The sequence below is a fragment of the Xenopus laevis genome, chromosome 9_10S (genome assembly GCF_017654675.1).
Source record: "Xenopus laevis strain J_2021 chromosome 9_10S, Xenopus_laevis_v10.1, whole genome shotgun sequence".
In the NCBI taxonomy this organism is placed as follows: domain Eukaryota; kingdom Metazoa; phylum Chordata; class Amphibia; order Anura; family Pipidae; genus Xenopus; species Xenopus laevis.
In genome coordinates, this window is record NC_054388.1 from 7810833 (window position 1) to 7825853 (window position 15021).

Here is a 15021-nt window from a genome sequence, read left to right on the forward strand (position 1 = left end):
TGCAAAATTTTTGTTATTGCAACTTTTTATTTACTATTCAGGCCTCTCCTATTCATTTTCCAGTCTCGTATTCAAATCAGTGCATTCTTGCTAGGGATAGAGTCCTGCGCGGAACCAATTTCTAAGACCCGGACCCGAACCAAACCCGCATATTTAGCCACTTTGATCCACAACCCGACCCGCAACTGCCTTATCCGCAACCCAACCCACCGACCACCATCAAACAGGAAGTGATGGTGCTGCAAACCGGAAGTGACCTCATTAAAATGGCCGGGGACAGAAACAAGTTTTGTAAAACTTTAAAAGGAGTAAAATAAAGACAATATTACATAAGATAAGAAATTCAGATGAGACCCGCAACCTGACCCGCAGCTATAAATCCTGCCCATTCCGCAGGGTGCCCGCTATTTTTGAGGGTAACCGGCTGCAGCTAGGGGAAATTTGGACCCTAGAAATCAGATGGTTGAAATGGCAAACTGTAGAGCTGCTGAATAAAAAAGCCACAAATAATAAAAAAATGAAAACCAATTGCAAATTGTCTCAGAATATCCCTCTCTACATCATACCAAAAGTTAAATTAAAACCACACTCATGAGAGTTAGTGGTTTTCCTGGTCATTGCAACACACTGTTTTCTCAACGTCTGCTAATGGCCGGCACATGAAAGGGTTGGGCTATACATTGAGCAAGCCATTAGTAAGCACTGAGAATGCAGAATAATCAGCGCTACACAAACAATCCTATCTCAACTACCAGTGATCTCTAAGGGTAAGGCCACACTGGGCGTTTTGGGCAGATTAGGTCGCCTGGCGACTAATCGCCTCGTCTTTGCGGCGACCAATCTCCACAAACGCCTTCCCTCACTCTGCGCCGGCTAAAATGAAAAAATGCCAGCGCTAATCTCACGCACCAGTTCGTTTTCCGAAGTTGTCTCACAAGGAAACTTCGGGCGACTTCGGGAAGTGAATCGACGCGCATGATTAGCGCCGGTGTTTTTTTAATTTTAGCCAGTGCAGATTGAGGGAAGGCGTTTGGGGAGATTGATCGCCGCAATGACGAGGCGATTAGTCGCCAGGTGACCAAATCTCACCAAAATGCCCAGTGTGGCCGTACCCTAATAGGAACTTAAAACACACATATATAGCTAAAGAGTACAGATATGGGACCTGTTATCCAGAATACTCTGGACCTGGGGTTTTCATAATAAAAGATCTTACTAGAAAATCATTTAAACATTAAATAAACCCAATGGGCTGGTTCTGCTTCCAATAAGGATTAATTATATCTTAGTTGGGATCAAGTACAAGCGACTGTTTTATTATTACACAGAAAAAGGCAATCAGTTTTTAAAACTTGGATTATTTGGATAAAATGGAGTCTATGGGAAATGGCCATTACGTAATTCTGAGCTTTCTAGATAACAGGTTTCCGGATAACAGATCTCATACCTGTACAATATTTCTACCCTACTCCTTTAGTTAAGCTTTAGTTCTCCTTTAAATAAAATGTAATTCTAAGTAATTTTGCAATATACATTCATTACAAATTTTCTATGGTTTTTAACTTCTTTGTTTATTTTATACAGGTATGAGATCAGTTATCCGGAAACCAGTTATGCAGAAAGCTCGGAATTATGAAAAGGCTGTCTCCCATAGACTCCATCCTAATTATCTAAATTTTTTTTAAAAATTTCCTTTTTCTCTATAATAATAAAACAGTTGCATTTTTTTTGCCTGACGTTTTCTGGTGGCTCAGACTGTTGATACAATGTAAGAGAAGGAAGCTGATTACAGACCTGTCTTCCCTGGGGAATAATGTTTTGCAACATTATTTAAAAAGTAACAACCATGATTTCGGAAATTGCTGCTTTCAATAGCAATTGTTTTTACAAGTTCTTTAGAATTAAGTTTTCTTTTGATAGGCAAATTTTAATTTTGGGGGTTGACTTGCTCTTTAATCTACTAAAGCTTGTTCACATGACTCTCATATACTTTTCAGTCCCCTTAACCATCCTGTGTGTGTATTAAAAAGGTGATTCACCTATAAGATAACTTTGTGTATGTTATATGGCCTATTCTAAGCAACTTTCCAACTGGTCTTCATTATTTATTGTTTATTGAGTTTGAATCATTTGCTTTCTTCTTCTGAATCAAATGGGGGGTCACTGACCCCATCTAAAAACAAATGTTATGTAAGGCTACAAATGGACGGTTATTGCAACTTTTTATTATTCACCTTTCTAATCAGACCATCTCCTATCCATATCCCATTGATTCGAATCAATGCATGGTTGCTAGGGTAATGTGTGCCCTGGCAACAAGATTGCTGAAAGTGCAAACTGGAGAGCTGCTGAATAAAAAGCTAAATAACTCAAAACAAACAATAAAAAATGAAAACCAGTTGCAAATGGTGTCAGAATATCACTCTCTAAAGCATACTAACAGTTAATTTAAAGGGGAACACTCCTTTTAAGGTGATACATTGTATTCCACTGACAGACAATCAGAACAAATGCAGCAGTTATAACAATGTGTGGCTTCCCTTCTATACGATCAACCGACCATATTAAAACAATAACAGTATTCTCCCCACAAAACCAGTTTCCCTTTGACACCAACTACAACAGCTGCATTTACAGGTTGTTAATGAAGCAAAAACAGGATTGAGAACAGGTAATGCCGATATGCAAAGTGTCATCAAAAATAAATCATTTACCCAATTATCCCACACTGTCTGCAAAGCAGACAATAACAGTGATAACTAACTTAGCTGCATTTATATATAAACTGTGAAAGGCAGTAGAGCAGGTTATTTGGCCTTTAGGGCAGGGCACAGCAGCCCCAGAAGCAAAAGAAAACACAGCAACTTCATTCTGGAGAATTATTTTACATTGCTTATGATATTTAGTATGAAAATATTCCCTAACTGCCAAAAATGTTCCTTTCTTGCTTAACACAAAGAACAAATGAAAAATGCAAGTACAGGGGGTACCCAGGGTACAAATAAGCACTCACCCCAAATCTCCCCCTAACTGGCCTTCAGACTGGGCCCCCTTAGCTCATAACAAGGTTACAGTTATATAGAAACATTGGGGTAACAGTCACCCTGCTATAGTTCCAGGGGTACCCAGGGTACAAATAATCACTCACCCCAAATCTCCCCCTAACTGGCCTTCAGACTGGGCCCCCTTAGCTCATAACAAGGTTACAGATATATAGAAACATTGGGGTAACAGTCACCCTGCTATAGTTCCAGGGGTACCCAGGGCACAAATAAGCACTCATCCCAAATCTCCCCCTAACTGGCCTTCAGGCTGGGCCCCCTTAGCTCATAACAAGGTTACAGATATATAGAAACATTGGGGTAACAGTCACCCTGCTATAGTTCCAGGGGTACCCAGGGCACAAATAAGCAATCACAACAAATCTCCCCCTAACTGGCCTTCAGACTGAGCCCCCGTAGCTCATAACAAGGTTACAGATATATAGAAACATTGGGGTAACAGTCACCCTGCTATAGTTCCAGGGGTACCCAGGGTACAAATAAAGACTCACCCCAAATCTCCCCCTAACTGCCCTTCAGACTGGGCCCCCTTAGCTCATAACAAGGTTACAGTTATATAGAAACATTGGGGTAACAGTCACCCTGCTATATAATGACATTCCGGTCACATGGAAGTTTATATTTGAATTCTGGGTAAAATCCACTGATATGAACAAGGTTGTTGACTATAAGACACATGGATTTTTAGGGAATGGATGAGGTTAGCAGTGAAAGAATACCATGATAAGATTGACTGCCTCTTGATCCCAATAATGCTGGAGGTGTCATAAACAAATGCAAAGGTCCCAGATGTGCCCAAATGAGCTTGCAATCTTAAATAGTCAGGCTAAAGCTGAAGTCTCTGGCACAGGTATCAAGTTCAGTTATGTCAGCCCTAGTGCAAGTGGCTGTATGTCCCCAGCTGGTGCCAGAGACTAGTGAAGCCATCTATCCTCTATCCATTCTATCCTCCATCCATTCTATCCTCCATCCATTCTATCCTCCATCCATTCTATCCCCTATCCATTCTATCCTCAGCTCATCCGTTACCTGCTACTGCCGGCCAACAAGCAATGGCAGCTTTATTATTACAGACGTGCTACCCTTGACTTTATAGAAACATTCGTCAGTGACATTGGCCCTGCCCCAGTGAGCTTACAATTTAATATCCCTAACCACCTTTTTAGGAGCCAATAAACATGGCTGTGTGTTGTTGGAGTGTGAGAGAGATACAGAGGAAACCTACACAAAGGGGAATATAATAACAGCAAGTAGACTGTGCCCTGAATGGAATGGATTTGGGACCCCAGTAACACTGATAATCCCTGAGTAAATGTGCGGCAGCATCTTCCACCATACAGCCAAGTGCTGAGGCATGCTGGGTATTGTAGTCCAGGTAGAAAGTAAGCAGACTGGCACACAAGACTGCTGTTGCAGGTAGTGCTTACTTTCTACAGTTATTTGGAGGTTGCCGTTACCTCTATCACTGGGCACCAAGCAACTTTGGACATACTTATAAAGCACGGGTGTGCAAGAGCTCCTTCTTTTAGTATTGTAGTGTCCAGGGACACTGAGATTGCTAATCACTGCTATATATTGCCAAAAATACACAGTAAGGAGGTTCTGAAGGAGCCTGACTCCCCCATTACTCCTGTACTAGTAGCACAAACATCACGTGACTAGAATATAGAATAGAGAGAAGGAATAGAGAGAGAAGGAATAGAGAGAGAAGGAATAGAGAGAGAAGGAATAGAGAGAGAAGGAATAGAGAAAAAGGAATAGAGAGAAAGGAATAGAGAGAGAAGGAATAGAGAGAGAAGGAATAGAGAGAGAAGGAATAGAGAGAAAGGATTAGAGAGAAGGAATAGAGAGAAAGGAATAGAGAGAGAAGGAATAGAGAGAGAAGGAATAGAGGGAAGGAATAGAGGGAAGGAATAGAGGGAAGGAATAAATAGAGGAAGGAATAGAGAGAGAATGAAATGTGACTGACAGGCTTTCTCCTGGAGCACTAAATGACAAGCCAGGAGGCCTCCCCTGCACCTCACAGCCTGGCACTGCAACAAGCCTTACCTAGTGCCACCTCACAGGCCTTCCTGAGTTGGGAATTCTGGGCCTTCTTCACATCCTTATCTGCCAGGATCTTCTCCAGGGCCCGTGACAGGAACATGCTTTTCGTCTTATCCCCTTCCTCCTTCTCGTGCATCTCACTGGGATCCGCAGCTCCCTTCAGCTCTGGCCAGCCTTACGCCTTCGTAGCCGGCCGCCTTCGGGGCTTCAATCAGCGCCTTCTGACACTCAAGGGAGGGTTACTATGAGAGCCAGTTCGCGACCCCATCAGGAAGTCAGAATTCTACCTCAGCACTGCGCCGCCATCTTGGGGGAAGTCACGTGATTGGTTGCTGTGTAACGCCCCCTCTTCCATGCTGGCAACCAAAGACCTGAAGCCGCGTTCGCTACTAGTTCCTAGTGTCTCCGGTGACGTCAGTCGCAGGTGACGCACGACGTCCTTGTCACTTGGGATATAGATATGAGAGAGTTCAGTCAGACTCGGTACATGAGGCAACTGTCACTCACAGGCATATTCATGACAATGACAGTGTTCCTTTTATTGACGCCTGAAAACTGAAATGTTTTATTTTAAATGTCAGGGACATTTGCCATTTTACTTGTTGAGTTTATGTTGGTGACTTTTTTTATTATTATTTTTCCTTTAAAAGGGTTGTTCACCTTTAAATTGAGAGGGATATTCTGAGACAATTTGCAATTGGTTTTCATTTTTTATTATCTGTGATTTTTGAGTTATTTCACTTTTTATTCAGCAGCTCTGCAGTTTCAGCCATCTGGTTGCTAGGGTCCAAATTCCCCTAGCAACCATGCAGTGATTTGAATAAGAGACAGGAATATACAATAACAATACATGTGTAGCCTAACAGAGCATTTGTTTTTAGATGGGGTCAGCGACCCCCATTTGAAAGCTAGAAAGAGTCAGAAGAAGGTCACTAATTGAAAAACTATAAAGAATGAAGACCAATTGAAAAGTTGCTTAGAATTAGCCACCCAATAACATACAAAAAGTTAACTTAAAGGGATCTTCCCAAAACGCATAAGTGAATAGTGTTACTCCAGCACTATTCTCAAAAGAGCAAACAGATTTTTTTATATTTCATTTTGAAATCTGACATGGGGCTAGACATTTTGCCAATATCCCAGCTGTCCCTGGTCATGTGACTTGTGCCTGCACTTTAGGAGAGAAATGCTTTCTGGCAGACTGCTGTTTTTCCTTCTCAATGTAACTGAATGTGTCTCAGTGGGACCTGGGTTTTACTATTGAGTGTTGTTCTTAGATCTACCAGGCAGCTGTTATCTTGTGTTAGGGCTCTTACACACGGCCGTTCCGACCTGCGCTCCCCTGCATTCCGTTTTTTGGCGTTCAGCCGCAGGGGAGCGCAGGAATAGACGCAAGTCATTATTTGAAATGGGCCTGTACTCACTCAGGCGCGTGTAGGCGCCGAACGCAGGTTCAGACGCAACATGCTGCATTTTTCCTGCGTTCGGCGCCTACACGCGCCTTAGTGAGTACAGGCCCATTTCAAATAATGACTTGCGTCTATTCCTGCGCTCCCCTGCGGCTGAACGCCAAAAAACGGAACACAGGGGAGCGCAGGTCGGAACGGCCGTGTGTAAGAGCCCTTAGGGAGCTGTTATCTGGTTACCTTCCCATTGTTCTCTTGTTTGGCTGCTGGGGGGAGGGGAGGGAGGTGATATCACTCCAACTTGCAGTACAGCAGTAAAGAGTGATTGAAGTTTATCAGAGCACACATGACTTGGGGCAGCTGGGAAATTGACAATATGTCTAGCCCCATGTCAGATTTCAAAATTGAATATAAAAAAATCTGTTTGCTCTTTTGAGAAATGGATTTCAGTGCAGAATTCTGCTTTAGCAGCACTATTTACTGATTCCTTTTGAAAAAAAAAAAAATTCCCATGACAGTATCCCTTTAAAGGTGAAGCATCCCTTTTCGGAAAATAAGTAAAAAGTTTGAATCAAGAAAAAAAAGCCAAACGTAATTAATGAACTCACGTGCCAGTCGGACTGGCCGGAAAAAACCCATTTGGCCCCTTTGGTCTAAATCTGCTGCCAACTGCCTGGTGATCTTGCCCGAAACGAATCCAAATCTGGGAGGGAAATTGCATGATTTTTTCTCACAAAACAAGGAAGTAAAAAATGTTTTCCCATTCCCATCCCTAATTTGCATATGCAAATTCAGATTCGGTATCTGTTTGTCTCTCTGTATCCGTCTCTTTTTCCATCTATCTATCTCTCTTTCTGTCTGTTTGTTTGTCTATCTATCTATCTATCTATCTATCCATCATCTATCTCTCTTTTTGTTTGTCTCTCTCTCCCTTTCGCTCTCGTTCTGTTTGTCTCCCTATCTCTCTTTCTCTCTCTGTCTATCTCTCTCTGCCTGTCTATCTATCTATCTATCTATCTATCTATCTATCTATCTATCTATCTTTCACTCTCTCTCTCTCTCTGTCTGTCTATCTATCTATCTCTCTTTCGCTCTCTCTCCGTCTATCTATCTATCTATCTATCTATCTATCTATCTATCTATCTATGTATCATCTATCTTTCTATCTATCTATCTATCTATCTATCATCTATCTATCTATCTATCTATCTATCTATGTATCATCTATCACCTTGTATTCAACAGAACAAATGTAAAATATCTTTTGAGACTGGGCAAATATTATCCACGTGTCTTCCTGGGTTCAAAACATATCAGCTGGCTGCAAATAGGTGTTGCTTCCCCTTTGAATCCTCCATTGGTGACACTGTTATTACCCTATATAGATATTCATTTGACATACACTGTAGTGTATAAGGAGCAGGGGGATACAATGGCGGTAATTATCTAACACTAGATGGCAGTAAAACGTTTTATTTGCTAGTTTTATTCTTCTGTGTTTGAGTATCTTAATCACCATGTTACATAGTCACGTAGTCAATTGGGTGGGAAAAATAAAACAGTCCATCAAGATTATATATATATATGTATGTGTGGATATTATTATCTGTTATTTATATTGCACTGTTGGGTATAAGAGGCTCTTTATAAAGGGTTCTATTACATATACACACACTATGGTCGGTATGTTCACAAACCATTGTGTTGTACTTAGCCACCAAATGCTAAAATGTTAGATAAACTTAAATTGTTCAAAAAACTCAGAAATGCTGAAAACAATTTAGCAAAATGGCAAGAAAGCAAAGCAGGGGGGTGGTTAGGAAAGGCACCTGAGTGATGTGTTTTTCCAGCAGGAAAAAAAAACATAGGGAACAAATGAGTTAATATTTTATGATATACAGTAGTTTCCATTTTCTTTTTTTTCCCATAGGCACATTGTATTTGGTGTTAAAATTCAGCCGACAGGCTGTGGGGCCACCATGAGCCTCCCAGGAAGCTTCTGGGCACAGATTCCGCAAGTGCGTGGGACACTGCTGGGGGAATGTGAAATTCTATTTGTTGATGTTTTGCTGATGGTGCTGGAAAACAAACGTCTAAGGTGTCACTGCGGAATCGTATGTCAGAATTCGATGAGGCTGGAAACTGGATGGGCCACAAAGTAGGGGTTTCCTTCTGCTCAAAACATTCCATAATGCCTGGACTCACGTGGATAGATCCCGTGTCATTCGGAGGATTCAGACCATAGGCATGGTACTGATTTGGGGTACGGTCCTGCATGGCTTTGTTTTTACAGACCTGCACCTGACCTGGACCCCCACTTCCTGATCCAACTCAAACTCACTCTTCCTTGTTGCGTCTGGTATATTTTCCTACCTGAACCCGCCTGAAGAAATTGCATCCTAAACCTGTCCCGCTCCCTGCCAAACGTGTCTGTAGATAGCAAGCGATGCCAGTATTTCGGAGCAGGACAGAATAAGGACCAGAAGTGATAGCAGAGGATTAAGTGTCCTCTGGTGACACGAAACACGTAAGACTTTTTGATTTAACCATACTGGAAAATAAATGGAAAACCTTTTTTTTAATGTTTATCCTGGTTTTCTTCTACATTGGTCTGGTATGTCCCAGCCTTTCTGGAGCAAACTCCTTCTGCTGAATGCCTGAGGCATGTGCATCCGGACCCACTGTGGTAAGCTTTTACCTAAAAAATCCTGGTTATTTATTTTCTTGATACACGTATGGGATCCATTATCTGGGAACCCGTTATCCAGAAAGATCCGAAAAGCCGTCTCTCATAGACTCCATTTTATCGAAATAATCCAAATTTTTTTAAATGATTTTATTTTTCTCTGTACAGTAGCTTGTACTTGATCCCAACTGAGATATAATTTATCCTTATTGGAGGCAAAAGCAGCCTATTGGGTTTATTTTATGTTTAAATGATTTTCTAGTAGACTTAAGATAGAGTCCTGCAGCGAGTCGGGTACCCGCGGGTTACCTGCAACCCTGCGGGTTGCGGGTAGAGGTTCCGGGTGCGGGAATAGAGGCGGGTCTTCTCAATAGCGGTTTTTACTCCTTTTTTCTGATCATGTCTACTTCCTGTTTTACTCCATTTTTTTCCGATCACGCCTACTTCCGATGATGTCAATTCCGGTTTACAATGACAGGACTTCCGGATTCTTCATGGTCAGCGGGTCCGGGTTGCAGATAAGGTACTTGCGGCTCGGGCAGCGGGTCTAAGCGGGTTAGAATGCGGGTCCAGGTTGTGGATTGCAGGTTACGGGTACTGGTCGGGTACGGGTTCCAAAAAATGGACCTGCGCAGGACTCTAGTTTAAGGTATGAAGACCCAAACTATGGAAAGATCCATCATCCGGAAAAGCCCAGGTCCCGAGTATTCTGGATAACAGGTCCCATACCTGTATCACAAATTGACAAGAACACCAGGTCCACTTTAAGTCAATTTGAGGTGCAATAAGGGGTCCTTACTGTCCCCATAACAGTGCAGTAAGGGTAGGACCCCATTAAGCTTGGTGGAAGCTTCTGGGAATTATTATACAACTGGTGTGTGGCAGATGAGACAGCCCTTATGTTAATATAGAAACATCTAACAGTTATGGCACAGTAAATTCGTACATCAGAGAGCAGAAGGGGCCCCTTTTGAGGAGAGCTGAGTTTTCCAGCAGTTGATATTAAGCAGATCAATGTGCTGGTGGTCCGGTCACATGTTTGGAAAAGCTTCGCCGGTTTGCAGTTTGGCAGGATGTGACAGTTTCTAAAAATTGTATGAGAAATTGTATGAGAAACACAATACTGTTAAGAAACTCCCACTTAGTCCATGATAAAGAACAGTCTGTTTAGACAAAGTTCTGTTGTGCTTATAAGAATGGAGTTTTTATGAATCCCAGTGTCACGGAGCCTGGAACAAGTGCAGTCTGGCAATGGATGAGGTTTTGTTTTATTTTAAAAATGGCCCCAGATTTGCCAGGACTACATGCAGGTTGTGCTTTCTGCTTTGTAATATGTCGGGGGGTGGGGCTTTCTTTTCACACAGGTAGATTGTATCACGTCAGTTTTATCATGCAGACCGTGGGAGGAACTATTTTTTGAGACAGGTCTGAATATATTTTCTGCCTGACATATTTCCCCCAAATCTTAATTGCGGTTATGGATCTTTCCTGCTCAAAACGTTGCATTATCAGTCCCGTTGCTGTATTCAATACATGTATTCAATGTATTGATTTCATATTTGCTGACAAACATAATAACGGAGATAAAGCCAATTATTTTGCAGAGTAAAGATGGGCCACACACATGTAGTTCTTTCATTGGACTTGTCTTTGAGGATGGATGATAGAAGGGACTTCCTCTTCATTTGCTATGGAAATAATAACAGCAGCACCTATAGTAGCAGCAAGGCTGCCCTAAGCACATCCCTTTCCTATCTAATTGGAGAAAATGACTAAAGACACCTGAGGGCCGACCCCATGCTCCCTGACCCCCCATCCCCGCAGCAGCCTCTTTCTTTCTCCTGACAGCTTCCTTGACTACTTCATGGTCAGACTGGTCAAGATTGTCCAGCAGGTGGCGCAGGTTGTAACAAAATTAATTCATGTTAACAGTACATGTATCCTTTAATATCTTGGAATTAAAAAAAATAAAATAATGAATGTACATTGCAAAAGTGCTTAGAATAGCACCCCATGAATTTTACATTTACTTATTTTTAAGGTTCACTTATCCTTTAAGGTGACATATTCTTCACCAAAAGTCAACATTAAAGACAGAAATATCCCTACAAGAAAAGGAAGCTCAAGCAATGATGATGTTATATATACAATATAATGCACCTCAGTGTGCCTGTATCCTGTGTAATGTTGTATACTATTATTATCCAGTATCACGTCACTATCACAGTATGGAAACATCTACTTATGTGCCAGTTACTCTTCCAGCAGTAACACTTATTTAAGCCGTAGTGTCTGTTTACCAAAGCCGGCGTGGGGGTGGATGGGAAGAATTCGTAGTAGCTAAATCGACTGAATTTTGCTTTCATCACAGAGATAGCTTCCTGTTTGCTGACAATTCATTGCTTACATTAATGCCCCAGGACATTCCAAGTAAATTAACCTCAATAAAAGGCTTCCTGTGCATGTCTGCGGCCAGCTTCTGGTAGTGATGACTGCTCTTTGCACAAATGGACACCGCTCTCCATTTGTCTATGATGGGAATGAGATCTTGAAAGGCTTTCAGACAGTCAAGCCAAGCTTTTCTTTCCCACTGAGCTGGCTGCAGGCCCACTGTGAAGCCAGGAGGGACAATGATATTATACCTTCCAATGGGTCAAATAGCATCAATCATCAACAATCTTCCTCAGGGCCGCCATCAGGGAGGCACAACTGTATCGGGCCCGGTGCTTTAATGGGGGCCCGGCCGCGCTGAACTTCCTGAATTAGCCAGGCCCCCCTTGCACCACCGAAACCAAAAGTTTCCGAAAGCCGCTGAACTCCAAAAGCAGTGAAAAGAACCAAAAGCCTGAAAAAAAGAGGCGAAAGCCACCGTTTGTAGCTGAAAGCCGAAGAAAAAGAAAGTGTAAGACGCGCGGGAGATTCTCCGGCATTCCTACCTCCCGTTGTGTCTCTTCTCGGCTGAGGGGGCAGGCGCATCCAGCAATGAAGTCACGAGTATTGAAATGACGCAGGCGTCTTGACGCCGAGCGTCATTACGGCTTCTTTCAGTGCAGAATTCAAATTTTTTGCGTCAAATCCCGTTTAAAAGGCCTATCCATTTTGACGGTGCCCAAGCTGGCTTCTGTTTACAGATCCTGCCGAAGCGTTTCTTCTGATTTGAATTTCCCGGTTCTTGACTTTTGCCTATAATTGACTTGCGATTCAAGCCGCCTGCCTCATTCCTTTTGCCTGTTCTTCAACTACATTTTGCCTAATCCTTGCCGGTACCTCGCTTACGGACATGTTAATAGTATACGCACTTACTCCCAGTTGGTTTCCTCAGCAAAAAGCCCGGGGCCCCAAAAGGCGTCAGTGAACATTGTGCATGTGAGTGTACCCAACACTGTTCAAGGTTCCAGATAACGTGAACGTTACAGAAAGCCTCCGATTGGACCTGAAAGCCGCGAAAAGGGCCGAAAGCCTCCGATTGGACCCAAAGAAGAGGAGAATAAAGAAGACCTTTAAAGGTAAGTTCCACTGAACACCAATGGTCTTTTTTTTATATTTATTTATTTATTTTAAAAATTTACATGTTCCATATAATTCAATTTATTTTTTTAAACCATGGCCACTGCTAATCTTTTTTAACTTTTATGGGGGACAATGGCCACCAATGTTTTCAAAAAAATGGGAGACCCTTGTCGCCAAATTTTTTTTTACTTATGGGGGCCCTGACCACCAATGATTTCTTTTAACTTGTAGGGGGACCCGTCCGCCAATTTCTTTTTAAAAACTTTACTTATAGGGGGGCCCTGACCACCAATTATTTTTTTTTTACTTGTATGGGGGGCCCTGACCACCAATGACTTTTTATAACTTGTATGTGTGTTTATCGTTTTTAGCGCTTAAGTCTGTGTAGCCTTTTTACTGTGGTGTGGGCAGGATCAGGGGCGGGGCTGGGCTGGGGTTGGCGGGGGCCCAGAAAATTTTGTTGTACGGGGCCCCGTGATTTCTGATGGCGGCCCTGCTTCTCCTTAGGTTCCACTTTTTATGCAATCTTCTATCCTTCATAGTTCCTACCATAGATTCCATCTTCCTACTGGAAATCATTAGTTCTCATGCTTCCCAAAGCATTACGGACAATACTCGTGAAGAGCCGCACATTTGGCAAGGTAGCCCCTAGGTGAGGTCTTCTTTTAATCCTTTATCTTTCACTCAGATGCCTCCTAAAGATTAAAGGGGTTGTTCACCTTTGCGTTATCATTTAGTATGATATAGAAAGAAATATTCTTAGACGATTTTCAATTGAAAATTCATTTTTTTATTCATTTTGGTTATTTAATTATTTAGCTTTCCGGTTTGCAATTTCAGCAGTCTGGTTTCTAGGGTCTAAATTATCCTAGAAATAATGTTATCCCACTGTTACTATAGGCACCATCTCTCCCTACTATACCTGCTATCCCACAGTCACACTCCCTTCCCAGAGACTATTATCCCACTGTTATTATAGACACCATCTCTCCCTACTATACCTACTATCCCACAGTCACACTCCCTTCCCAGAGACTATTATCCACTGTTACTATAGACACCATCTCTCCCTACTATACCTGCTATCCCACAGTCACACTCCCTTCCCAGAGACTATTATCCCACTGTTACTATAGACACCATCTCTCCCTACTATACCTGCTATCCCACAGTCACACTCCCTTCCCAGAGACTATTATCCCACTGTTACTATAGACACCATCTCTCCCTACTATACCTGCTATCCCACAGTCACACTCCCTTCCCAGAGACTATTATCCACTGTTACTATAGACACCATCTCTCCCTACTATACCTGCTATCCCACAGTCACACTCCCTTCCCAGAGACTATTATCCCACTGTTACTATAGACACCATCTCTCCCTACTATACCTGCTATCCCACAGTCACACTCCCTTCCCAGAGACTATTATCCCACTGTTACTATAGGCACATCTCTCCCTACTATACCTGCTATCCCAGAGTCACACTCCCTTCCCAGAGACTATTATCCACTGTTACTATAGACACCATCTCTCCCTACTATACCTGCTATCCCACAGTCACACTCCCTTCCCAGAGACTATTATCCACTGTTACTATAGACACCATCTCTCCCTACTATACCTGCTATCCCACAGTCACACTCCCTTCCCAGAGACTATTATCCCACTGTTACTATAGGCACATCTCTCCCTACTATACCTGCTATCCCACAGTCACACTCCCTTCCCAGAGACTATTATCCACTGTTACTATAGACACCATCTCTCCCTACTATACCTGCTATCCCACAGTCACACTCCCTTCCCAGAGACTATTATCCCACTGTTACTATAGACACCATCTCTCCCTACTATACCTGCTATCCCACAGTCACACTCCCTTCCCAGAGACTATTATCCCACTGTTACTATAGGCACATCTCTCCCTACTATACCTGCTATCCCAGAGTCACACTCCCTTCCCAGAGACTATTATCCACTGTTACTATAGACACCATCTCTCCCTACTATACCTGCTATCCCACAGTCACACTCCCTTCCCAGAGACTATTATCCACTGTTACTATAGACACCATCTCTCCCTACTATACCTGCTATCCCACAGTCACACTCCCTTCCCAGAGACTATTATCCCACTGTTACTATAGGCACATCTCTCCCTACTATACCTGCTATCCCAGAGTCACACTCCCTTCCCAGAGACTATTATCCACTGTTACTATAGACACCATCTCTCCCTACTATACCTGCTATCCCACAGTCACACTCCCTTCCCAGAGACTATTATCCACTGTTACTATAGAC

General features: G+C 42.6%; 2 protein-coding genes across 3 annotated transcripts in view; one reads left to right on the top strand and one right to left on the bottom strand.

Moving 5' to 3' along the window:
* LOC108702581 (brefeldin A-inhibited guanine nucleotide-exchange protein 2) overlaps window positions 1-5472 on the bottom strand; it is a 41409-nt gene extending 35937 nt beyond the window's left edge. Inside the window, exon 1 of the mRNA XM_018238141.2 lies at window positions 5112-5472. Coding sequence (XP_018093630.1) covers window positions 5112-5244 — 133 coding nt within the window. The 5' untranslated portion in view covers window positions 5245-5472. The remainder of the gene's footprint in view (window positions 1-5111) is intronic.
* Window positions 5473-8456: 2984 nt separating this feature from the next.
* pkig.S (protein kinase (cAMP-dependent, catalytic) inhibitor gamma S homeolog) overlaps window positions 8457-15021 on the top strand; it is a 51135-nt gene continuing 44570 nt past the window's right edge. Inside the window, exon 1 of one of the 2 annotated variants that reach the window (XM_041578846.1) lies at window positions 8457-9041. The gene's annotated coding sequence lies outside the window, so the exon portion shown is untranslated. Of the gene's footprint in view, window positions 9042-9141; window positions 9201-15021 lie in introns of those variants that run through there. The other variant, XM_041578847.1, reaches the window with a different exon arrangement.